Below are 27,222 nucleotides of genomic sequence, written 5' to 3' on the forward strand. Positions count from 1 at the left end.
GTATTCAGGACAGTCACATGCGATAGAGGTTTGTAGCCTAGGGGCATAAGGCTCAGGCAGGTAGGAGGCTCTGCCACCTAGGTTTGTGTGCTTACACTCTATGCTGTCCACACAATGATGAAATACCTAAGGCTGCATTTCTTGGACTGTATTCCCACCGTTAAGCAATGCAAAACTGCACTGAATTTGCAAGGGATGAATTAGGTAACAATATGGCACTACTTAGGATCGTTTTCTTTTACTTGCTAGTTCACATACTTGAAAGTTAAAAATTTGCAAAAATTTGGTAAACATTATGTCTTCATAAACCTGTCAGCTGTGGCCTCTCAAGCATTTGTGGGTTGGTCTACTTGTATTATATAGGGGGAGGCTGATCTTAAGACAAATCCCAAGGTGTCAGCACCTGGCCCCTTACCTTCACATCTCCAAACATGGCTGGGAAATTGTGTCTGCTAGTGGTGAGATTGAAATGATAGAGAATATCTTCTTTCATTGTTGCTATGTTTGGATTTGAAAGTCTGACGAGGCAATCACTGTTAAAAAACAAGAAAGTGGAAGGCTTATAGAACATCAGTGCCCAACAGCCGATATTATCACAGAAGTGGCCTATGTCAGGCACGAGGCTCATGGTGGGAGAAGGACAAGGCCAGACCCTGGAGATAAGACAACCCCAGCACTGCCAAGGTCCCCACTTGCCTCCCCTCTGTTCTTCCCTCTTCTCCTTCCTCTTAACCCCTGCTGCTACCAGGGCTCTGTTTGGAGGGCAAAAGGGATGAAATCAGAAGAGCATATAAAAGTACAAAGATGCAGCCGGGCGCGGTGGCTCACGCCTGTAATCCCAGCACTTTGGTAGGTCGAGGCGGGCGGATCACGAGGTCAAGAGATCGAGACCATCCTGGCCAATACGGTGAAACCCCATCTCTACTAAAAAATATAAAAGTTAGCTGGGCGTGGTGGCATGTGCCTATAGTCCCAGCTACTCGGGAAGCTAAGGCAGGAGAATTGCTTGAACCTGGGAGGCGGAGGGTGCGGTGAGCCAAGATCGCGCCACTGCACTCCAGCCTGGCGTCTGGCGACAAAGCAAGACTCTGTCTCAAAAAAAAAAAAAAGTACCAAGATGGAAAAGTTCAATCTACCTATACAAGGAGTGTAGAGTATAGCCCGCTGCTCCTCTAATCAAGTTCATTCCATGTATAAACTTGACTTTATTTTAAAACTACTATGTTTACCATAGGAAATATGAACAGAAATAGAAGGAAAAACAACTTCTAATCCTACCTCCCAGAGATAACCTTTCCAAACTGCACACCTTCTATTTTGTACTTTTCTTATACTAGCTACCACTTCTGTAGCACAATATTCAATAAGAGTGACAAGATAAGACATCTGTTGGCCAGGCGCAGTGGCTCACGCCTGTAATCCCTGCACTTTGGGAGGCTGAGGCAGGCGAATCACAAGGTCAGGAGTTCAAGACAAGCCTGGCCAACACGGTGAAACCCCATGTCTACTAAAAATACAAAAATTAGCTGGGCATGGTGGCAGGTGCCTGTAATCCCAGCTACTCGGGAGGCTGAGACAAGAGAATCACTTGAACCCAGGTGGCGCAGGTTCTAGTGAGCCGAGATTGCGCCACTGCACCACAATCCAGGTGACAGGGGGAGACTCCATCAGAAAAAGAAAAGACATCTATTTATTTGCTTTTATTCAGGGTAGCTGCTAGAAAATGTACGTGTGGCTCATGCTAGTCTAGAGCAAGTGTCAGCAAGCTTTTCTTCAGAAAAGGCCAGGTAATAGGGAACAGGCATCCCCACACCAGGCGCAGGCACCAGGAGTGGCCATCTGGGCCGTGCTGGGCAATGGCCCTGCTGCTGGTGAGCCACGCCTCCTGGGTCCTGGGGCAGTGAGGGAGCCAGCAGGCATGGGCTGAGGGGCTGCAGTCCAAATGGACCAACTATCTGAGCGGTTGGCAGCCTCAATGGTTCCTTCCCTGCGGGGGAATATTGTTCTGTCATGATTCTCCTGAAGACGCCTGGGAAGGCTGCAAAGGAGCATCCAAATGGCAGTCTGCAAAATTCAAATTCATTCTGTAGATAATACATGCATGGACCTGATAATCCCCGGGGAACAATATTTCTACCTGAAGGCCAGAAGTGAGGCTAAGAGACAGTGGTAGCTGGTGGCCCTGGAATCAGCCAAGGCTTGCCTGACTGACAGTGGGACCCAGAAGGAGAAAGAGTTTGCTGAAAACACTGAAAACCTGAAAACCAAAATGTCAGAACTAAGACTCTACTGTGACCTTGTTCACCAAGTAGATAAAACAAAAAAAGTGACCACGACTAGTGTGTCCAATTCTGAGGAAGGAAGTGATGAGGGAATTTTGCTGAAATCAACCTGCAATATGTTTCTGAAGACCTTGGAAGAATGCACACAGATTACAAATGCAGCCTTCACCTCTGAGCTGCTCTACCGCACACCACCAGGATCACCGCAGCTGGCCATACTCAAGTCCAGCAAGATGAAACATCCTATTAGACAATTCGCAATTCATTGGGAAGGAAAATGGAGTTGAGAAACTGTGAAAATGGATCTTTAAATATGGAAATAAATGATGATGAAGAAACCCTAATGAAAAATAAGAATTCCTTATATTTGAAATCCGCAGAGGTAGACTGCAGCATAGCAAATGAGAAAAATACAGATGGTAATATAACAGTCCAAGGTGAAATAATGAAGGAAGATGGAGTGGAAAACATGGAAAATCATGACAATAACTTGACTCAGTCTGGATCAGACTCCTCAAGTTGCTCTCCAGAATCCCTCTGGGAGGAAGGCAAAGAAGTTATCCCAACTTTCTATAGTACCATGAACACAAGCTTTAGTGACACTGAACTTCTGGAAGACAGTGGCATTCCCACAGAAGCATTCTTGGTGTCATGTTATGCTGTGGTTCCAGTACATGACAAAGTTGGCACTATGGTGTTTGCTCCTGTTAAGATGGACCTTGCTGGAAATATTAAGCAAGTAAATCAGAAGTATATATAACCAACAAAGAAGAGTTTGCCACTCTCCAGAAGATAGTGCTACATGATGCGGAGGCCAGCGCAGCCCAGCTTAGGAACTCGGCGACGGAAGCCTTCTTGTGGCTGAAGAGAGGTCTCAAATTTTTGGAGGGATTTTTGACAGAAGTGAAAAATGGGGAAAAGGATATCCAGACAGCCCTGAGTAACGCATATGGTAAAACACGGCGGCGACAGTATGGCTGGGTTGTTCAAGGGGTTTTTGCATTAGCTTTAAGGGCAGCTTCTTCCTATGAAGATTTTGTGGCTGTGTTAACCATAGAGGAAGGTGACCACCAGAAAGCTTTCAGTGTAGGGATGCACAGGGACCTCAGCCTTTACCTCCCTGCCATGGAGAAGCAGCTGGCCATACTGGACACTTGACATGAGGTCCACGGGCTGGAGTCTGATGAGGCGGTATGATGGCTGTTGGGCAGCAGCTCCTAACTTCAGGGAATAAAGTATTAAAATGTTGTGTTGCCCGACTTAATTTCCAGCAACGGCCTCAGTCCTCTCCAACCTCTTCACTTGGGGGGATGGACGGGAGGAGGCAAAACCCAGTGCTTTTATATATAATTTTTTAAATGCATATGTGTTTTGTGTATTTAAAGATCAAGGTGCTATATACAGTATTTCAGTTCAGCAGGCCTACTGGAAATCAAATGACCAGGTGCTATAGACTTGAACAGCAGGATATAAGAGCAGATTTAACAAATGAATTTGCTGTTAGTGTGCTGCGTATTGTTTTTAGATTTTAATTTGAATGGATTACCCAAACCCAAGCTGAAAATCAGCAGACTTCGTATAAGTACTATAATTCATAGCCAGTGTTTTAGCCAACTTAGACTTAGACTAGACACTTGGAAGAAGTATAAGCCGCTTCGTTGAAGCTGTGTGGAGTTTGCTGTTCCTAGATGCTCTTCAGTGGACCCTCTTCACTGTAACTCTGTCAGCGATAAGGGCCTATAAAGTAAAGATGTTCAGGGCATTCACATGACCATGAAATTGTGGGAGGTGAAGAAGACATGGACAGGGTCCCATCCTTGTTGAGAGGCAGGAGGCTACTGCTCTGAGATTAATGGTGTGCCCTAACCAGCCCTAACCCCAAGCTGGAGGGGAGAATATGGGGGAGGTGGGACAGCTCATTTGAGATGACCCCTCCTGACTGCCTGCCAGGTACCAGCATGTTCTCCACGCGTTATCTCAATGGGGCGTCACGAGGAATGATAGACAGAGGGATTATTACCCCACTTCAAAAGCAAGGTTTAGAAGTTGAGGGATCTGTTCACAGTCACATAGTTTATAAGTAGAAGAGCCAGGTAATTTCCAAGCATGACCTGGACTACCTCTGTATCAAAGTCATACTGAGTGCTTATTCAAACAGCAGATTCCCAGGCCTTATTTTGACCTAAAGAACCAGAATCTAGGTGGTGGGACAGAGGAACCTGCACTTTGATAAACTTTACACATGATTCTTCTGCACACGGTATTGCAGAACAACTAGATTAAATTCTAATTTACAGAATTCCCAGTTTTCTTCATCTAAACAATACGTCCTTTTTTTTCTAAGAGGAGGAGGCTGCCATTTAAATAAAATAGCTAAATGGAGAGTGAGAAGTGGAGCAAGTTTACTCAGCAACTTTCTTTTATTTTCTTTTATTTTCTTTTATTCCCATTTATTTATTTTCTTGCATTTTAGGTTTTGGGGTACATTTGAAGAACATGCAAAATTGTTGCATAGGTACACACGTGGCAGTGTGATTTGCTGCCTTCCTCCCCATCACCTACATCTGGCATTACTCAGCAACTTTCTTAATTGAGCCAGCATCGACACCCAGCCAGCAGGCCTTGGCATTGCATTCGGAGGCCATGGCTCTGAACCAATCAATCTTGGTTTAATCACCAAAAGTGCAGAGCAGGCAAAAATGCAGCTGTTCGTCAATCGCAAAAGCCTTGGGACAGTGTCATAGTTCAAAGATGAGACTGAAGTATTTCATAAAACAATGTTGAGTGGGCATTCTTCTGCACAGTGTGATGCCCCAGCCCTGGCCCTGGTCTCAGTAAACCATGCTGCCTTGAGTGTGCACAGGAGAGAAGTCACGGGTACCTTCCCTGTTAGAGGCTACTTCCTTCTAGTAACAGGAAGGGAAGTTGCACCATAAGGTAGTTACCCAGGGTAGCAGGTCCTTTGAGAGGCTTGGTTGAGTTGAGCATCATCTCTAGATGATGCTGTTCCTACTGCAGACCTCTAGGATGGAGAGAATTCTCTCTTTAGTCAAGAAGTTTATGTAGGGAGGGGTATTGGTTTTGCCTTTTGTCTGTCTTTAAACAAATGAACATTTATTTCGTTCAAATTATTTAGGTATTTTGCCCACATAAAGACTTCTGGAAAATACTTAAACTTCAATTATCAACATCACATGTTTTAAGGCTAGGGAGAAGGGTGGGTGTTAAAATGATGTTGATTATTTTGTAAAAAACAAACAAATAAACAAAAAAGGCCACCTAACAGGCTGGGCATGGTGGCTCACACCTGTAATCCCAGCAACTTTGGGAGGCTGAGGCAGGCAGATCACAAGGTCAAGAGATCGAGATCATCCTGGCCAACATGGTAAAATGCCATCTCTACTAGAAATACAAAAATTAGCTGGGCATGGTGGCATGCACCTGTAGTCCCAGCTGTTTGGGAGGCTGAGGCAGGAGAATCGCTTGAACCTGGGAGGCAGAGGTTGCAGTGAGCCGAGATCACACCACTACACTCCAGTTGGGAGAAAAAAGGAAAGTTTTTTTCCAAAAAAAAAAAAAAAAAAAAGGCCAGATAATAAATACGGTTTTGCAGGCTGCAAGGTTTCTGCTACTTCTTGAGTCCACATAAGCATATGAAAGCAACTATAAACAGCAGGCAGATGAGTGTGGCTGTGTCCCAGTAAAACCTTACTTACAAAACAAATCCTCCAGGTCTCGATGAGTCCATCTCAAACCTGCCAAAGTCCCTTAGAGCCAGCCTCAAACACAGCTCCTTCAACAACGTATGCCTTCTGAGTCCCAGAGACGGTGGGCTCCCTCACAGGAAACCGAGGCAGACATGGGACCCTGATGTCAGGGCAATTGGGGACTTCTTTTTCTTCCTTCTGAGTGTGACTTTCTGTCCAGAACCCCCTGGTCATATCTCTTCCTCAATCTAACTCATGAGAAAGGAAAAAGATACAAGAGAGCCAGAATCTCAGCTGCCACGGATTTGGAAATAACTGTTACATCAGGAATGCACCCCCTTCGCAGATGTCCATTCTCTCCCCGCACACCTCACCTACAGTCTAACACGGATCTATACAGCTAATGTAATAACTTTATCTCCAGCAACAAAAACTTCTGGAGGCCACAATCTCTTCTTACTTATCTCTGAATCCCACGGAGTATACCACAGACAAGCAAAACAAGGTGGAGGTGGCCCCATCCTGTTTTATTCATTTTATCTATCATTTTATCAAATCCCTGTTGCTTTCTGGCACTCAGCATCCTCAGCTGACACCCAGGCTCCAGGCACTGAGGGCTCCTGCTTCTCCCTTGGCCTGTACCTGACTACTTCCTCCTTTCCTGTCAAATGTTCCTTCCTGTCCATTCCCCTAGAGTGTGGCCCAGGTTAGCTCTCATCTGAACATTTCCCAAAGGCTGATATAGAAAAGATAAATACAAAAGTTTATAGACAGAGACGGGGAGATCGTTGCACAAAGGGGCAGGGCCTAGGTGACTGTCTGCTGTATGGGCAGGCAGGGACTGTGCTGATCACACCAGCAACTCTGCTAAAAACCTTGCCCAGGAAGGCACAGCGGCCTGTCTGAAGCACAGAGTCACACCCCCCTACCCCTAAACCCACCGCTTCCTGACAAGCTGTGGGGGTCTCCAGAATCAGGGTTCATTCTACTCTGGGATGTGGGGCAAGGCCATTTTTAAAGGGACCAAATCCAGAATCATGTAAGGACCATCTTTGGACTTTCTCAGAAAGCCTTTCTGATCTCTAGGCCAATCTGAAATTCTGACAATCCACACACTCCGCAGCATTCTAGGATCCTTTAGTGACAGCTATTTTTCATGTAAGTAACATTCCCAACCTCCTTCAGGATGTTAGGAATACACAGAGTACAACACAGAAGGGCTAAGAGTCATGCTTCAAAATGACAAAACAGGATGTGATTAAGACAATTTTGCCACATATTTCAAAATAAAAAGAAACCTGTCTTTCCTCCTTGATTCTGCAGAATGAAGAAGGAAATAGGGTGTAACCGTGAAGACTGGCAATGATTTTTAAATATGAAAATTTGGCCGGGTGCAGTGACTCACTCCTGTAATTCCAGTATTTTAGAAGGCCAACATGGGTGGATCACTTGACCCTAGGAATTCGAGACCAGCCAGGGCAACATGGTAAAACCCTGACTCAACAGAAAAGGAAAAAATCAGCTAGGTATGGTGGCATGCAACTGTAGTCCCAGCTCCCTGGGAGGCTGATGTGGGAGGATCACCTGAGCCCAGGAGGTTGAGACTGCAGTGAGCCATGATCCCACTACTGCACTCCAGCCTGGGTGACAGAGTCAGACTCTGTCACAAAAAAAAAAGTGAATTTAACATGTACCATAATGTACCAGAAGATGGCGCAATTTATTTTTTGGAGGATTTTAAAATAACAAGTCAGGGACATACTACTTGGAAAAATATTTCTCAAGTATACATATAAATTCAAGTGACTTTATTCTGCTTAATTCTATCACTTTATTCACCTAGCAAATATTCATTGAGCATCTACTATGTAAAGGAAATGCATGAGATGGAAGAAATGAAAACTGGCTGGGTATGGTGGCTCATGCCTGTAATGCCACCAATTTAGGACGCTGAGGTGGGCATATCGCTTGAGCCCAGGAGTTAAAGATCAGCTTGGACAACATAGTGAAGTCCTGTCTCTACAAAAAGTACAAAAATTAGCCAAGTTTGTAACATGACTGTAGTCCCAGCTACTCAGGAGGCTGAGGTGAGAGGATCACTTGAGCCCAGGAGGCGGAGGTTGCTGTGAGCTGAGATCACACCACAGCACTCCAGCCTGGGTAACAGGGTGAAACCTAGAAAGAGAAAAGGAAAGGGAAGGGAGGGGAGGGGAGGGGAGGGCAGGGGAGGGGAGGGGAACTGGCTTCTGAAACCCTGAGAGGAAGGAAGGAAGGAAAGAAGGGAAGGAGGGAGGGAGGGAGGGAGGGAAGGGGAGGGGAGGGAGAGAAGGAGGGAAGGAAGAGAAGGAGGGAAGGAAGGGAAGGAGGGAAGGAAGAGAAGGAGGGAAGGAAGGGAGGGAGAGAAAGAGGAGAGAGAAAGAAAGAAAGAGAGAGGGAAGGAGGGAGGGAGGAAGAGAGAGAAAGAAATGAAAACTGGCTTCCGATTGCAGGAGTTTATCAGCAGGGAAGAGAAAATACTATCAACCTTTATATAAACTTGCCCAAATAGCTTCGGACAGGCACAAGTGGAGACAAGAAGAGAATGAGATAGGGAGACACAGAGGCCTGGGGTACTGGGGAGGGGAAGCGGGAGGGCTCCAGAAAATGCTGCCTGAATCTCACACAGCCAAGTGTCCTGTACTGAACGTAAAGATGAGTAAGATCCAGTTCTACTCGAAGTCTTTCAACTTGGGGGAGAAATGAAATTATTTCTAGCTAGTACATATGGATTCATTTAATACTCTCAGTATAAACTAGGTACCATCAGTAACCCCATTCAAAGGTCAGGTCACATCCTTCATAAGAGGCTGCACCCCTGAACTCTATACTTGACTGCCTCTCAGCAAGTGGAACATGATTAGCAAATAGCTGATAATAAAACAAGGGAGCATAAAATAATTACTGAAGAGAGGGAAGGGGAGGAAGCCCTTAGCGAGTTGCTCGGCACTTGGTATGCCAGCCCTGTTTTCTCCAGCCTTCATTTCCACCACTTCCTCTACCCCCACCAGCCTCCTGTTGGGCCTCAAACTCAAGTCATGGCAGGAGGAGGAAGGAGGGGTGCTCCAGACAGCATTTTTGGCTGCCAATGACTGAAAGTACCAGGAATTACTATTAGCTCAATTAAAAAATAATCACTAAGGCTGGGCATGGTGGCTCACACCTGTAATCCCAGCACTTTGGGAGGCTGAGGTGGGCAGATCCCTTGAGGTCAGGAGCTCAAGATCAGCCTGGCCAACATGGTGAAACCCTACATCTACTAAAACTCCAAAATTAGCCAAGCGTGCTGGCTTGCACCTGTAATCCCAGCTACTTGGGAGGCTGAGGCACCAGAATCACTTGAACCCAGGAAGCGGAGGTTGCTGGGTTCGCGCCACTGACTGCACTCCAGCCTGGGCGACAAGAGTAAAACTCCGTCTCAAAAAAAAAAAAAAAAATCACTACAGGGAATGTCCCCAGGCACCAGAAACTCCAAAATGGACACCAGGACTTCTAGGGAATGGAGGAGGATGGGGGAGCATTGTCCACATGGAATTATGACCTGGGTATGCAGCTGTCACATGTGAGACTTCGGAGAGGTCTCAGGGAAGTTATAGAGGAAGAAAGGACCAGAAATCCAGAGCAAGGGTGGCCAGAGGTCACCACAACCCTGGGTGGTGCCAAGGTCAGAGGTCACCACAATCCTGGGTGGTGCCAAGGTCAGAGGCCACCAGGACTGGGGAGAGGCCATGGAAGCGAGATGAGAGGACTGCCCAGGTAACCGCAGCAGAGGTGGGAGACAACTGGGGGGTGACAGAACAAGAATGATCCACGGATTTAAAGTCCACATAGGAGTCAGGATGAAGACAAGAAATTCTTGCATTTCTAGCAATGCCTAAACACAACAGGTGTCACGCCAAGCACACCAGAAGTATGACAAACTGCAAAGGAATATGATGGCATTTAAGATTCAGAACCAAGGCAGAGCTGAGTGATAGGCAGGGGATTTTGTTTAAGAAAACTGGCCAGGTACGGTGGCTCATGCCTGTAATCCCAACACTTCGGGAGGCCAAGGTGGGCGGATCACCAGGTCAAGAGATAGAGACCATCATGGCCAACATGGTGAAACCCCATCTTTACTAAAAATACAAAAATTAGCCAGGCATGATGGCACACACCTGTGGTCCCAGCTACTTGGGAGGCTGAAGCAGGAGAATCACTGGAACCCAGGAGGTGGAGGTTGCAGTGAGCCGAGATCGCAACACTGCACTCCAGCCTGGCGACAGAGTAAGACTCTGTCTCAAAAAGAAAAGAAAAAGAAAAGTGGCACATAGAGGAAAAATCTACTAGACAGAGATTTGAGCAGGGACTTGCCTGGTTTTCTAAAATGACATGTCCTAAGAATCAAGAGCTGAGGTCCCAGCACCCAACTCCGGAGGTCTTCAGCTGTCTGAATTCTGAACCTACTGAGTCATTGATCCCTCCAGGCCTCAGTCTCTTTCGCAAGCATCAAATGTGTTCATATATGTCAAGTTCTTAGACACACGTGTAGGACAACGTATGCTCTATAAACCCAATCCTACCCAACCCAACCTGGAAGGAAATGGTGCCTTACTTGTGACTTTCAGGTTTCTCTGCTTTGGCTTCTGTGGTCGCCATTCCCTCAACTGAGGCAGGACCCTAAGGAAAAAAAAATCACACAGAATGGAGTGAATTCACCCAATAGAAACCAAGGTCGTGCAGAGCCCCGCTAACATGTAGAAAGTCAGTGCAATGAAGTGGAATTCCTTAAACGCCTGATAAAAGTATGTGAGAAATGAGAGAGAGAGAGAGAAAGGAGTTTGTGTGTGTGTTTACAGCGTTGCTAATTTCGAGAGGAGGTGGCGAAAATGTGCCAAAAGCCTAAATAGACAGGAACCTCACACCTTCAGAGAATATGTTCCCTTCATGCCTGTCATCCCAGCACTTTGGGAGGCCAAGGTGGGTGGATCCCCCAAGGTCGTGAGTTCAAGACCAGCCTGGCCAATATAGTGAAACCCTGTCTCTACTAAAAATACAAAAATTGGCCGGGTGTGGTGGCAGGTGCCTGTAATCCCAGCTACTCTCTGGAGGCTGAGGCAGGAGAATCACTTGAACAAGGGAGGCAGAGGTTTCAGTGAGCCAAGATCACACCATGGCACTCCAGCCTGGGTGACAGAGCAAGACTCCATGTCAAAGCAAAACAAACAAACAAACCTGTCCCTTATTCCCAGTTGCCCAGCCCAGCAAATCAAGACTCACCGACCCAACACACCATACCTCTCTGCCTCACCCTTCTAGAATGTCAGATGCTCCTCTCCAGCTTTCAAGGACTGCTGGGGGAATGGGAGGAATTGGGTCAAAGGTGGGGTGAAGGCTCCAGAGGGAGCAGTGGGGACAGGGAACCATTACTGGAGGGAGAGGGACTGAGGCTGACCTGAGTCAGCCCATGGCCCCACTTCCACTGCAAAGCCCCGTGAAGGAAAAGGTGGCCGGCATACCTGCAGTTATTCTGGTAGGGCTCAGTAGTCAGAAACCCCCGAGAGCGCTTCCCAGTGTGGAGAAGGGCAGGGTTTTGTCAGAGCTCTTTGAAGGAGGGTGAGACTCCCGTTTTGAACTCAGTTAATAAAGCAATATCCGAATGCCCTGTAACGGCCAGGCCCCCAACTCCCTGGAAAGCCTTGCAGAGCAGGCAGGATTCGTGCTGAGAGGAGGAGAGTGAAGCGCTGGGTCTACGGGATGGTCCAAGGCTCGTAAAGACATCGGTAGGAGTCTGTGAAGTGTGGCCGCTTTCCTGAACTCAGTCTGGTTGTTTTACCACGTGGTTCTCACCCTCAGAACTCACCAGTCTCTTATCACCAAGATAAAACCCAAAAGGTCCCTTTTTGGAGAATGGGATTTATTATTGCTATTAATATAGTGACCATTTCCTGTAAATTTTGAATGCCAGGGAGAATTACAGTTGTGGGGTGTGGAGCAAACATGTTCCCTCCAATTGCTGCCTTTAATCTCTCCACCGGGCTTTCATTCCCCCTTACTGTTTATACAACACATCTTTAGAAATCCCAGCCCATTACAGTCCAGCTAAGAAGGGAATAAGGTGTGGTGGTGTTGTTTTTATTTTTTTATTCAACACTTTATTTTTCATTTTTTAGAAACAGGGGGCCATGCATGGTGGCCCACACCCCTAATCCCAGCACTTTGGGAGGCCGAGGTGGGCAGATCACTTGAGGTCAGGCGTTCAAGACCAGCCTGGCCAACATGGTGAAACCCCATCTCTACTAAAAATGGAAAAAGTAGCTGGGCATGGTGGCACATGATTGTAATCCGAGCTACTCAGGGGGCTGAGGCAGGAGAACCTCTTGAACCCAGGAGATGAAAGTTGCAGTGAGTTGAGATCATGCCACTGCACTGTAGCCTGGGTGAAAGAGCAAGACACCAACAAAAGAGAGAAAGAGAAAGAGAAAGAGAAAGAGAGGAAGGAAGGAAGGAAGGAAGGAAGGAAGGAAGGAAGGAAGGAAGGAAGGAAGGAAGGAAGGAAGGAAGGAAAAAGGGAGGGAGGAAGGGAGGGAGGGAGAAAGAGAGAGAGAGAAAGAGAGAGTCTCACTCTGCTGCCCAGGCTGGAGTGCAATGGTGCAATCACGGCTCACTGCAGCCTCAAAATACTGGGCTCAAGTGATCACCCCACCTCATCCTCCGAGTAGCTGAAATTACAGGCATGAGTCACAACACCAGTGGGAAGGGAATGAGTTTAAAAGAGGCACCAGGCCTTGGCCCCCGGTTCACCAGTGGCCAAATGAAGGACAGTGTAGGGATGAAGCTTCATGAACAGGCAGTGCCAGCTCTCCCTACGTGTGTGGAGTGAGGAGAGAGGAGTCGGGGCACTGCTTCTCATCAAAACGCCCTACAGGAGGATCCTGGGGCATTGGCGTGTAGACATGATTTCAGACATTCTTCAGGATGCATTAAGCAGACCTAGCCATAGCCCAGCTTCCACAGTAGTCCGGCTTCCAGGAAACATAACCGTCAATGGCACTATCAACAGCCCCCTGCAGCTGGATGGCCCTGGCTGCTGTCTCCGGGGTTCCACCTCTCCCAGCCATGCCACGGTCATGCAGTCGGGGGAGGGGGCACCAGTCCACAGCCTCCTTATGGAGCTCCTACTTCTCCACTGAGCGAAGAAGTAAGATTTAGGGTCAGGCAGAGAGTCTGGGTCCCCAGAGCCAGTTTCTGCTGGGCAGACACATTCGCCATAAGAGCAGCTCCTCTGAAGAACGTGCCCTCTTACAACCTCCTCCAAAACTCTGTCCCCTCCGGGCTGCTTGTCTTTAGGGGTAGGGAGCTAACGGGAGGAAGCAGCCCCCCGGTAAACTGGGCAGGGAAAAAGTTAGAGGTGAGCTCCCTTGGGGCAGCAGCTGAGAGCATCCCAGTGAATCAGAGACTGCTGAGTGGCCCCTGGAAAGCTCTCCAGAGAATCCAACCCCTGTTTACAGAAAAGGAAACAAAGCCAAAGCCAGAACTTCCTGTCTGGCCTTGCAGAGTAAGGGTGTTTCTCTCTAGGCTTGGTTGCTTTTCTTTACTCTGAACTAGAGAAACCAAGGCTACATCAGCAGAGAAATCAGTTCAGTTCTCTTGTCTAGTCATTGCCTTCTGCTGGCTCCTTCCTAGTGGGCTCCAGGGCCAGCCTCACTCCCTCTTTCCCCTTGCAATCTTAGTACCTGTAGCATGCCCCATCCTAGGTGTGAGTGTCCCAAGAGCTAACTTCTCTCCACGTTTCAGCCCTGAACTCAGGGAGGCTCGATTTAACCAACCACATAGGCAGAGAAAGTTGCGGATGTCTGCAATGCTCCAGTTAAAAAGTTCTCTACTAAATACCTTAGGTCTCATGCAGGTTTATCTAGGGTATGGCAACCCAGGGCAGGTCTGCCTGGCATGTCAGGGCTTACCTGGGAAGTCCCAGCATAATTACCAGACGTGTGTTTCACTAGCCAAAGGATCTGGACGTGGAGGATAAATTATATGGTCACCCCATCCACCCATTGAAAGGTCAAAGACAGGAGTTGATAAAAGAAGAAAACACAGTCTCCCCTTACCCTAGTTGGATCCCCACAGCATGAGAACCAGAAGCTGACACACCCTTGTGGTCACCCACATAGACTTTTGTTCCCACAGGCCACCAGGCTGCATGTGTTTTCCCCAACCTTCAGAGGTTGGTAGAAGTTCGGCCCACTAGAATTTAGGCTAGAAAAGGGGGTGAGAGAAGAGATTCATGGGTCCAGTGTCAACTGCAATATACTCAATTCCAGATCACAACTTAAGGCCCAGATGAAAGGGCTTCTCAGTACCCCTTTCTAGCCACTGGAAGAAATACCTTCAGGAGTGTCTCCCACCCAGGCACCCAGGCTGGAAAGCTGAGGACGCGGCCATGAGGATTTCCAAGCACTGCCTTTTGTTCAGTTTAACTGGCATCTTGTTTTAATCTATAAGTTATTCATAGACTTTGAGGAAATATTTCTGACAATTGCTTTTAAATTGTTTTTACTGAATTACGATTATTGTGCATCCTGGACGTTTTTCCTCCAACAGACAATATGTATAGTTTATGTCCTAATGAGACATATCTGATTTATGGACTTCCAGCCTCTTCATTATCCCAGATCTAACCCCAGTGCAGCCTTCCACTTCCTGTTTCCTGCTTGGCTGAAAAAAGCCAGCTTGCCAAACCCAGCACTGAATGAGCCCCCCTTCCAGCCACTGTCTACTCAGGAAAGTTGCAATTTGGTTCAGCCCTCTCCCACCTTACCCCACCAAAAACATTGGCTATAACTTCAATAACAGGGTGAATACTGGTGGGTGCTTTCAGTAACATAATTAGAAATGGCATTACATGTCTATAAGATACCAGGAAGTGCTAAGCATTACATATGGTAATGATTTAAAGAATCTGAAATCCTCTGCAAAATAAATGAGACCAACAGGCTGTTCTCTGGCCCCTCATTACGTGACTGCAGACTTAGAATCAGGCTGGCATAAGAACATCTCTAATGACATGTATGATCTGTAGTGGGACGGGAAAGACCCAAGACACTGAGAAGCTGGCGGTCAGCAAGCCAAGAGTTAACTCCAACTCAAGGTGGCCAAGTAAAGGTGCAACCAGGGCCTGGAAGGTTTATTTACTTCAGCTAGGAAGGACAGGGCAGAAAAGAATGAATACAGGTCGGATGTGGTGGCTCATGTCCATAATTCCAGCACTTTGAGAGGCCAAAGTAAGGCAGGTGGATCGCTTGAGCCCAGGAGGTCGAAACCAGCCTGGGCAACATAGTGAAACCCTGTCTCCACAAAAATTAGCTGGGTGGGGTGGCGTGCTTGTGTTGTCCCAACTCTTTGGGGGCTGAGGTAGAAGGGGATCATTTGAGCCTGACAGGTGGAGGTTGCACTGAGCCGAGATGGCGCCACTGCCCTCCAGCCTGGGTGATGGAGTCAGACTCTGTCTCTCGGGGCGGGGAGGGGGAGAAAGAGAAGAAAAGAAAGCCAGCCAGCCCAGCATGCCCCTAGGGGTTCTTAATGAGTGATAATTAGGAATCAGCCTAGAGAACTTTTGGTGAGGAAAGGACCCTTTAGACAGGAATAACAGTAAAAACAAAGGCAAGAGGACAGGAAACCCATCCGACAGCCAAGAGGGAAAGAAGCACTCAAATATGGAGAGATCAACAGCTCAGCCTGGGCAAATAAAACTGGAAGGGCCCCAGGTGGTTACACGTCCCAGTAAAAATTTTGAGCATCAGCCTGAGGGGGCTGGGGTCTCTCCTATTGCCAGGGTCCTAACTAGCAACAAGTAGGGGAGCCCCAGGTGATCACTGAAAAAGTGATCTAACTTACTAAAAAATAAAAAAACTGAAGATATTCCTATGTTTTTTTTTTTTAGCTTATCCATTAAACTAAAATCAGATTGGTAAGTTACTTACGTAAATAACTTAGTATGTAAACATTTAAAATACATTTTTGAATGAACATATTTCAAAACCAAATGTGTGTGTGAGACAGAGAAGAGGAGGAGGAGGAGGAAGAATAACGTTTGGGGTTTATCTTTCGGGAGGAGGAAAACCTAGAAGTTTCATTTTCTGTTATATATTTGATTTTTGTTTTGGGTTTTTGTTTTGTTTTCTAAAATGACATTTTAAGCAGAGAATGACAGAGATTTGCATGTTAGCTCTACACCAAGAAGTCCAGAATAAGCTGCTATGCCATAACAATTATTTTCAGCTGAAGGCATTTGAAATCCCATATCTGCCTAAAAGCAGAGCCTCCTAAAACCTAAACTCTATTGTCACAGGAGCAACTCTAATCTCTTCTAGGAAGATTCACTGCACACTACCACACTCAGATATTGTCACAAACTATCCTGTCTCCAGATGACTGGAACGTGGCATGAGAACAAAGCTGTCGTTTCTAGCTGGGATAATAGGGAAGGACAACGTGTCGTCTAGCAGGCAGAGGGCTGAGGTTACACATTTCACTGGAGGCACCATGGTTCCTGCACAAGTTACCTGTGTTCATCACCTTGTGGGAAAATGAGGTCTGGGGAGTCATCACTCAGCAATTTGAAACAGAAGGGAAGGATGGCAGTGGGAAACAGGGCAGGTGGGAACGACGGGTCAAGGGCAAACACAGGAATCAACAATTAAGCCCTGGACTAAAAGCACAGATTGACACCAAGGGGAGAGAATGTGCAGGAGAAAGTCCTCACCACAGAGCACTAATTTTACAAGTAGACTCTAATCAGACTGCAGCACTGGGACATTTGAATGGAGGTCTGGATAGCATCAGTGCCCTTTGTCCTTAGAAATAAGAGCTAATCCCTTTTCCAAAGCCTCGCACAACCCCTGGGCTGGTGAATTTTGACCCTGGTGTTGAGGAAGAAGATGTCAGACTGGGCTTATTTTAGAAAACATTTCTCCTAACATTGTACAGCAATGTTCTCCAACTTCTATAAGGAAATGAAATTCAGTTTCTCAACAAGTCTTCTCCCACCTCTCTAGAAAGCCATGCTCTTCACTCCCCTCCCCACAAAACAGGAGAGTTTTACTGGTTTTGCCTGGGTTGGAAATTCTACCTCCCAAGGAAATCCTTAAACCTGGCTTTCTGGCTCCCCTACCTATTACCAGCCAGATCAATCTTACAAAAAAAAAACTGAAGATTTTTTTAGTTTTAACCCATTAAACTCAAATCAGATTGGTAAGTTACGTGCATAAATAGCTTAGTGTGCAAACATTTAAAATACTTTTGAATGAATGTATTTCAGAAGCAAATGTGTGTGAGAGAGGAGGAGGAAGAATGTTTGGTGTTTATCTTTAGGGAGGAGGAAAACCTAGAAGTTTCATTTTCTGTTATATATTTTTCTTTTTTACAATAAGTTTGCATTAATTTTATGATCAATAAAGATAAGAAAAGTCCGCTTCGACAAAAAAAAACCCATGTAAAGAAACACTAATTTATCCTTCTTAAATGAAACGTGTGTTGTATTGGATCGAGCATAGAAAGTTAGCACCAAGACAAAAGTATGCCAGATTGCAGGGTCATTTATTATGCCGGCGACCACAGAGGACCCACGTCTCTCCAACCTGTGGCGTCAAAAGGAGGGTGCCAAGACTTTTTACACCTGAAAAACCACCTTGGGAGTGGGGGTGAGGAGCGGGGATGGGGATGAAAAGGTTTCTGACATTCCAAGGGCTAGGGGATTCTGTGATTCACCTCCTGGGTGGAGACAAGGGTGGGGGTCTCCCGACAAAAGTCCAGGGGACTTTTGTCATTCCGTTTGTTACTTCAGTGGTTTACAGAAGTCAAGATATACATTTGTTTACACATTGTCTGGGTGGTGATAGAAGTCACAGATTTTAGCAGTTACTGATAAGAAAAGGTAAGCAGCTTCGCATAGTTTATAGAACAAACTAGCAGTTCTATTTACAGAGGCCAAGGCCAGTAGTTATAGTGAGGAGAATGGGGCAGCCATTGCAACTTATTTAAAAAACAGTTTTGCATTTTATAAAAATGGAGTTACTCAGGTTCTGGCTCTAGGCCAGCACAATATCACATATGAACGCCCACCAACGCTGAAAGTATTGGAACCAAGAATATAATCTGTGCTCAATAAACCTGTGCTGGATTAAAATGATCTGCGGTGATGAGTTTTACGCAGAGGACCAGAAGATCAGAGTGGCCTCTGAAGAAAGAAATAATGTAAAAGTGGCTGAGAAGTGGGGACAGCTTGGGCCAAAATGCAGATAGGCAAACAAATCGAAAGGCGGGAGAGACAATGGCCCGCACTGGGAAAGGCTCAGCCAGGCTTTAGAAACCCAAATTAAGACATTCCTTCTATTCAAGGAAGTCACAACGTTTTTTAAAGACCCAAGGTTACAGCCAATGAATGGAACCAGAGGTCTTTTTAACCCGGAAGACCCCAGTTAGGTGGAAAATGAGCCTAGGAAAGGCCCGGCGGGGACAGTGGGGAAAGGAAACGGGGATGAAGAACCAGAGACGGAAGGGCAGAGAGAGGTCACCCAAGCGCCTGGAAACTGCCTCCACGGCCTTCACGGGAAACCGCCCCTATCTACTCCGGATTTTAGACTGTATTTCTCTGAAACTGACCGTCAGAGGAGAGCGGCTGGAAGCGGACAGACGTCTGCAGCAGGAGGCGTTCCAGGCGTTCCAGGCCGGGGCAGGAAGGCTGCAGGTCACCCACGACCCCGAGTCACCTCGCCAAGCCCTGAATTGGGACCGGAGATGAGACGCGCTGACCGCCGGCGGGCTACGGAGTTCCTCGCTTCTCTGGGCCCTGCCAGGTCCAAGGACAGGTTGCCATATAAACGAATCGTAAAGGGACCCCCTTCCCCATGCAAATTATGTCACATAAGGCGTATGATCGTAAACTCTGCGGAGCTGCCAGATAACTCGATGCCAATTATTTTTATGCAGTAACATTTGATTAAATGTTGACTACATGGACACTTGACTCCATCTGCACTCGGAGGGCTCCTGTAACAATCAGCCTCCAAATGAAATTTTATCCCCTCTCCCTTGAAAAGGCGGTGGGGACAAAACATCACTTCGTCACTTTAGTCACCAACTCCTTCCTCTCCGCCCGGGGCTCCCAGCACAGTTCTCGGGGTTCCCGCACTCCCCGCCCGGGTTTGGGCTGCGAGAAGCGCCCGCCTGCGCCCTGCGGGACCTGACCCTGCCGGCTCTGCCTCCCTCGCAGCGCCTCGGCCGGGTGGGCTCCCCGCCCGGGGCCCCGCGCTCTCGGTCGCCGGGACGTGGGAGAGGTGGGCGCTGGGTGGACCCAATGAAGCCCGCGCGCTTCCCCAGACGCCCACCTGGCCCCTCACACACCGTTTCCCGGAACATCCCGGCCGCGCGCCCTCCTCCCCGCGCAGCTGCTCCGGGCCCGCTCTCGGCACCTTCTCTGCAGCTGGCAGCCCGGTGCACCTGAGCCTCCGTCACCGCCCCTACAGGTAAACCGGCACGTCGCCGAGGGAGGGGACTGGCCAGCCTCCCGGGAAGAGAGAACGGCAGAAGCCGGGCCGCGGGCGACTCACCGCTCGGCCTGCGCAGGGACCCTACACCCGCTGCGCCATCCTCGCACGGCGACACCGGCGACAAACGCTCTGCTCCAGGGCCCGAGGAAGGGGCAGCTCCCGCGAGGCTCGCGGACGGCGGGGCGAGGGTCTGTGCCCGGGACCACTCCAATGAGGGAACCACTCGCAAGGTGAATCTCAAATGGAGTCTGCGAGTGCCCCGCCCGGGGGTCGCCGCTTGGCTCCGGCCCCGCCTGCCCTGGGCGCACTGACTCAGCTGACCGCACCCTGGGCCAGCCCGCGGACAGGCCCCGCCTCCCCCGTCCCCCTCCCGTCCCGGGCCGGGAAGGTGCCGGGAGCCTCCGCCCGCTATTGCTTCTCCCCTCCGTGGAACAGCTGGGCAATTGTCAAGAACCGACAGCCAGTTCTGTTACTCATTAAACCGCCCCTACTACAGAGGAAATCTTACGCACGCGGTCCTAGCATGGGGCGGAGGAACCCGGGCTAGAGGAGGCTCTGGGACTAACCCAAGGTCACGCCGCCAGGCAGGAGCCCGGGTCGGTGTGTCTGGAGGTGGCCCCGCGGCTGGGGCCAGCGGAGAGAAACGATGGCGTGGAACCAGCCCTGGGCCGGTGGTCGGGGATGTGGGGCTGGCACTGGCACTGTGTGTACCCTGATCTCTCTGAACGGCCTCAGCTTCCCCGTTGGGGAGTTTCTCTGGGACCTTCCTGATCAGCGAGTTCCCCAGCCAGGAGCTCGCCCGGGGAGGAGAAGTGACTCATTCATTTAGAGTCGCAGCTGAGTGGCAGAACTGCCCCTCACCGGCGCTGCACTCTGCCCCCAGCGGCCAGTCCTGCCTGCCGCCGGCCGGTGCCCACTCTCCGGCTCAGGTGTCTTCCCTGGTCCTCTCCCTGCTTCTGGAAAAGCTCAGTCTGATGAGAGCACCGAGCCTGGGAAAGAAGAAGACCTAGCAGCCCGGGGCAGCCCAACACGCCTGTAACTTGCTTTCTAAAGGGAACTCCCTTCCTGAGAAAACGTGGGGTTGGGCCGGGCGCAGTGGTTCACGCCCAGCAGCCCAGCACTTTGGAAGGCCGAGGCAGGTGGATCACCTGAGGTCAGGAGTTGGAGACCAGTCTAACCAACATGGTGAAAACCCGTCTTTACTAAAAATACAAAAAGTAGCCGGGCGTGGTGGCGCATGCCTGTTATCCCAGCTACTAGGTAGACTGAGGCAGGAGAATCGGTTGAACGTAGGAGGCGAGGCGGTGGTTGCAGTGAGCTGAGATCGTGCCATTGCACTGCAGACTGAGCAACAAGAGCAAACTCGATCTCAAGAAAGGGGAGGGGAAGGGAGGGGAGGGGTTCACAGCTGTGGCCTGTGAGCCCCCATGCTCCAGAGATTACGTTCTCTTTCTTTTCCAAAAGACTGCACGTGAGCCGGGGAATCAAACCAATACCAAAGACTTCCTGTGTCAAAAGACAAAATTATAACCAATTTAATGTAAAGATCTCTGTTGGCTTTATTTTTGGTTCTAGGCTGCAGCAGTGCTTCATTACCTAGAACAGAATAAGTGTTCCAATAAGCTGAGCAGAGGGGCTTGGCTTAACAGACAGAAAAGGCTGAAGGAGGCAAAAATGAAGATCAAAAAGCAGATTGGTGTTTTCAAAATTACTCTAGTTGTAAGGTGGGGACAAGGAGATGAATAATAGAGAATAACTGATTGTCAGTCTCAGGTTACTTCAGCCTACCTATCTTTGTGTGTATGAATTAAAGCAGATGGACCTTTATTATCATGTGGACTTGTTAATGGTGGAGGGTGTCCAGGTTCTTGGCATCTTGAACAAAGAATTGGACGAAATGCACAAACAATGCAAGGAAGGAACGAAGGCTTTTATAGAAAATGAAAGTACACTCCACAGTGTGGGAGCGGGCCTCAGCATAGGAGCTCAAAGGCCCCGTTACAGAGTTTTTGGGAGTTTAAATATCCTCTACTTGGTGTACTTGGCCTATTCCCTGTGGAAAGGCTGTTTCCTGTCGGAGCTAAAGTGTGAATGGCCTTATTTCCCTGCCTCCAAACCCTATTTTCCTACCTCAGACTGAAGACTGGAACTGGCCTGGTTGGGAAATTGGCTATTCTCTGTCTCTCTCTTGATTTTCTCAGAAGGTAGATTAACAACTTAGTTTTAGTTTTGTTACCAGAAAATGGTCCCAATCCAGGCCTCAAGGGAATGTTCTTGGGTCTCGTGCAAGAAAGAATTCGGGGCCACTGTGAGTCTACAGAGTTTATTAAGAAAGTAAAGGAATAAGCCGGACGCGGCGGCTCAGCCTGTAATCCCAGCACTTTGGGAGGTTGAGGCAGGCGGATCACGAGATCAGGAGTTGGAGACCAGCCTGGCTAACATGATGAAACCCCGTCTCTACTAAAAATACAAAAAATTAGCCAGCTGTGGTGGCATGCACTTGTAATACCAGCTACTCGGGAGACCGAGGCAGGAGAATCGCTTGATCCTGGGAGGCAGAGGTTGCAGTGAGCTGAGATTGCACCACTGCACTCCAGCCTGGGCGACAGAGCAAGACCGTCTCAAAAATAAATAATGCAATCAAAGAACGGTGACTCCATAGGCAGGGCAACAGGTTGGCTATTTTTATGGTTATTTTTTGATCATGTGCTAAATAAGGGTGGATTATTCATGAGTTTTCCAGGAATTTTTCCTTTTGGAACATATAGGGTAACTTCTAGACTTTGCCATGGTATTTATAAACTGTCATGACACTGGTAGGAGTAGTCTTTGTAACCTGTATCTTGTGATACCAGCCCTGCCAACCTCCTGTTTCATCCTGTTGAGGGAATGTGTTCTCTTTCCGGGTCCACAAGGGGGCGTAGTTTCTAGGGCAAGAACTTCCCAGCGCCATGTTTTCTCCCCCTCCCATCCACCTTCATCCTGGAAATTTAATGGTTTTTGTTTGAATTTTGTGGGGCGGGAAGAAACTGAGAGTCAATCACCCCAGCTGAAGTTTAAAGGAATTCCTTTCATTAACCAGAGGAACTTGGGGAAGTGGGAGTTTCTCCCAGGATAAATTCCCCTGCTCCTTCAGCCACACCGGATTTCCAGCTCTCTGGAGTCCCCTCCCACATCGTGGGAGCTCTCTGGAGTCCCCGCCCACATCGTGGGAGCTCTCTGGAGTCCCCGCCCACATCGTGGGAGCTCTCTGGAGTCCCCGCCCACATCGTGGGAGCTCTCTGGATTTCCCCTTTTGGGTTCTGCTTCCACACACTCTCTGGTGGAAGCTTTCTCTCTTTTCCTGTTTCTCTCTCTCTCTAAATAAATCACTTTTCTGCAAACACCCATTACATTAGTATAAATAACATTTATATGAAACAGAACTGTATCTTTACAAAACAGAAAACGTGTGAGGACTGGCATAATTCTACATTTTTGCAAATTCTTTCACTATCCAGCTTAATAGAGACAGTTGAATGCTCACGTCTTCTGCATTTAATCTGAAATAGAATCATATGTCATATAGTACAATAAACACTGCTGAATATAAGGAGAAAATAAGAGAAAAAATAAATACGGGTTTTAAATTATAATGAAAATAGTTCCGACTAAGCAGACTCCTGAACAGGTCTTGCGATTCCCCAGCACCTTTGGGAACATGCTCTGAGAACCACTGTTTTATCTGAAAAGTGGATCTGAATTCTGAGGGGCTGTAGGTAGCTCACACTCCAGGTGGCACCTGGTGTCTTACTCACGGTCGTCATCATGTATAGATTAGACTCTCACCAGGGCATTTGGACTGGGATGGCAGAGACCCAAGTGTCAGGTTTGATGAATTTTGACTCCTTTTTCTCAGAAGTGGAAGAAGACCTAGCAAGGGTGTTGTGGTTCCCACTTGACTTAAGAGATGGGGAGCTTGGAACTGTAGCCTGCCACCACATAACTGATGACGTGCCTTCTCAGGGTCCATGCTGAGTATTGCTGTGTATGGTGTGAGGTATCGATCTAAGTTTCTCTTTTTCTCTATCCAAATGGCTGTATACTTGTCCCATGTAAAAACTTTATTTTCCCACTGACATGAGATGCCACCCTTATTATACACGTATTTACCTATGTCTGTAGTTGTACTATTTTTTCTTTTCCACTGATCTGTTTGTCATTCATGTGCCAGAGCCGCACTGTTTTATTATAAAGGCTTTTTAGTAAGTTTTCATTTTTAGTAGGCCTAGTCTCCTTTGTAGATTTTCTGTTTCAACTGTTTTCATTCTATTCTTGCATATTTTCTTTTCTGTAGGGATTTTAGTATTGACCTTTCTGACCTCATTAAAAGGGTTATTCATATTTTTATTGGGATTATGCGAAATTTATAAATTAACTGGCATCCTTAATGTTGCTATCCTGGCTAAAGCAAGGGATGTCTTTCCATTTGTTCAAGACTACTTTTGTGTCTTCAGGAATGTTTTAAATTTTTTTCCTGGCTGGGCATGGCCGGGATTACTCCTATAATCCCAGCACTTTGGGAGGCCAAGGGGAGTGGATCACCTGACAGGAGACCAGCCTGGCCAACACTGTGAAACCCTGTCTCTACTAAAAATACAAAATTATCTGGGTGTGGTGGCAGGGGCCTGTAATCCCAGCTACTCAGGAGGCCGAGGCAAGAGAATTACTTGAACCTGTGAGGCAGAAGTTGCAGTGAGCCAAGATCATGCCATTGCACTCCAGCCAGCTTGACAGAGTGAGACTTTGTCTCCAAAAAAAAAAAAAAAAAATATAGATTTTGCTTGTTGATAAATTTATTCCCAAATATTTAGTCTTCTTTTGTTACTGTCAAATTTTCTCTGCCATTTTATCTTCTAAATGGCCATTGTTTGTGTGTGCGAAACTTGCATTTTGTTGCTTACCATAAATGTATACAATTTTGTCAATTTGAAAACTTATATTGCAGATTTCTACCTATTCATCATATATGCCAATAACACTGGTTTATCTTATTGTCTGAGTTAGCTTTGTTATTTACTTTTTAGGGTTTTCCAGATATACTATCTGTGTTATTATTTTTTAGAGATATTTGGGTTTTGTCTTTGGTTTCTGGCACACAATTCCTGAAACTTTTGGAATCTCCAGAGTGAAAAAGAGTGTCTTTTGTACAATAATGAGATGTTTCTTTTGATTAGGACCCCCTAGATTAGCTTCAGTATTGGGAAAAACCAAGGCATAATTAAAGGGTTAGAACTTAAGACTATTCTTTCACCACAAATGGTTTTGACACGCTTGTTTAAAATCAACTGACTGTGGGCACATGGCAATATTTCTGGACACTCAGTTCTGTGCCATTTGTCTATCTGTCTCTCCTTATGCCAATACAACCCTGCCTCCATTAGTATCGCATTAAGTGTGTAGATCGTTTGGAGTAGTGTTGCCATCTTAATATTAAGTCTTCCAATTCATGACCACAGATGTCCCTGGGTTTACTCTGTATTCTTTGATTTCTTTTAGAAATGTTTTACAGTTTTTAGTGTACAAATCTCCTTCTTAATTGAATTTATTTCTAAGTATTTTATTCTTTTTGATATTATTATAAATGGAAATATTTTCTTAATTTCCTTTTCAGATTGTGCATTGTTGGAGTATAGAAATGCAATTGATTTTTGCGCACTGATTTTCTATTCTGCAACTTTGCTGAATTCATTTATTGGCCATAGACCATGTAATAGGTGTTTGCGTGTGTGTGTGTGTGTGTGTGTGTGTGTGTGTGTGTGTGTATTCTTTAGGATTTTCTATATACTGCATTGTATAAAATCATTCCATCTGTCTCAGTTTGTTTCTGCTGCTATAACAAAATACCTTAGATTTCTTAATTAATAAGCAACAAAAATTTATTGCTCATTGTTCTGGAATTTGGGAAGTTCAAGATCAAGGGACCAGCAGATTCAGTGTCGGGTAAGGAGTCACTGTCTGCTTCAAATATAGTGCCTTCTGGCTTTGTCTTCAAATGGCAAAAGCAGCAAACGGGTTCTCTCAAGCCTCTTCTATAAGGACACTAAACTCATTTATGAGGACTCTGCCCTCATGACCTAATGACTTCCTAAAGTCCCCACCTCTAAATACTATCTTAGTTTGGAATTTGGAGTAGGGAGACACCAACATTCAAATCATAGCACCATTTGGAAATAGACATAATTCTACTCATTTCTTTCCAGTTGGTATCTTTTTTTCTTCCCTAATTGCAGTGCATTGTTGAAATAGAAGTGACAAAAGCAGGCATTTTATCTTGTTCTTCATCTCAGAAGGAAAGCTTTCAGCCTTTCATCATCAGTTACGATATTAGCTGTGCGTTTTCATAAATGTCATTTATCAGGTTGAGGAAGTACCCTTCAATTCCAAGTATGTTGAGTGTTTACTATGATATTGGATATATTGTGGATGTATGATATACATACATTTCTGGATGAATTTAGATAATTATGGGTTTTTTCCTTTTATTCTATCCAGCCTTAGAATACATCCCACTTGGTCATGATATATCATTCTTTTAATATGCTGGTGGATTCAGTTTGACAGTATTTTGTTAAAGAGTTTTGCATCTATATTCATAAGAAGTATTGGTTAGTAATTTGTGTGTGTGTGTGTGTATGTGTGTGTGTGTGTGTGTGTCCTTCGTCTGACTTTGGGATCAGAGTAATGCTGGCCTCATAATATGAGTTAGGAAGTACCCCTCCTTTTCTATTTTTAGAAGAGCTGGAGAAAGATTGTTGTTAATAACTGGTAACCGGTGAAGACTAGTTCCTTTATTGGGAGGTTAATGATCACTAGGTCAGTATCTTTAATTTTTATAAATCTGTTCATATTTTGTTATTTCTTCTTGAGTTGCTTTTGCTTTTTGTAACATGAGTGTTCTAAGAATTTGTCCATTCATCTTGGTTATCTACTTCTATTTCAGTATAGTTGTTCATAGTGTTATAATCCATTTTCTTTCTTTTTTTTTTTTTTTTTTTTTTTTCTGAGATGGAGTCTTGTTCTGTCACCCAGGCTGGAGTGCAGTGGTGTAATCTTGGCCCACTGCAACCTCTGCCTCCTAGGTTGGAGCAATTCTCCAGCCTCAGCCTCCCATGTAGCTGGGCTTACAGGTGTGCACCACCACACCAGGCTACTTTTTGTATTTTTGGAGAGATGGGGTTTTTGTTGTCCAGGCTGGTCTTGAACTCCTGACCTCAGGTGATCCACCCACCTCAGCCTCCCAGAGTGCTGGGATTACAGGCTTGAGCCACCACGCCCAGCCGCTTTTTAATTTCTTTCATGTTGGTAGCAATGTCTTTAATTTCTTTTTTTTGGTGGGGGTAATATGAATTTTTTCTCTTTTTTTTCTTCATTATTCTAGCTGACCGTTTGTCAGCTTTGTTAATCTAGTCACAGAACCAACTTTGGTTTCATTGAGTCTGTACTTTTCCCTATTCTCTATTTTGTTGACTTCTGCTTTAATCTTGATAATTTCCATCCTTCTGCTAGCTTTGGGTTCGGTTTGTTCTTATTCTGGTTCCTCAAAATGTAAAGGTAGGTTACTGATTTGACATCTTTATTCTTTTTTAATGTATTAGTTTACATTAAAAAAGCACAACATATAAAAAC

General features: G+C 46.5%; 1 protein-coding gene and 1 pseudogene across 2 annotated transcripts in view; one reads left to right on the plus strand and one right to left on the minus strand.

Moving 5' to 3' along the window:
• The window catches only part of UPP1 (uridine phosphorylase 1), a 37,610-nt gene extending 17,723 nt beyond the window's left edge, over positions 1-19,887 (minus strand). The window contains exons 1-4 of one of the 2 annotated variants that reach the window (XM_032244252.1): positions 19,615-19,887; positions 18,668-18,854; positions 10,620-10,684; positions 416-533 (exon numbers count right to left, since the gene is read on the minus strand). In XM_032244252.1, coding sequence (XP_032100143.1) covers positions 416-533; positions 10,620-10,663 — 162 coding nt within the window. In that variant the 5' untranslated portion in view covers positions 10,664-10,684; positions 18,668-18,854; positions 19,615-19,887. The remainder of the gene's footprint in view (positions 1-415; positions 534-10,619; positions 10,685-18,667; positions 18,855-19,614) is intronic. The other variant, XM_032244251.1, reaches the window with a different exon arrangement.
• On the plus strand, positions 1,929-3,627 carry LOC116527290 (annotated as a pseudogene).
• Positions 19,888-27,222: the final 7,335 nt, after the last annotated feature.

This window comes from Sapajus apella, unplaced genomic scaffold (assembly GCF_009761245.1).
Source record: "Sapajus apella isolate SASKATOON/1434 unplaced genomic scaffold, GSC_monkey_1.0 scaffold54, whole genome shotgun sequence".
Taxonomy (NCBI): domain Eukaryota; kingdom Metazoa; phylum Chordata; class Mammalia; order Primates; family Cebidae; genus Sapajus; species Sapajus apella.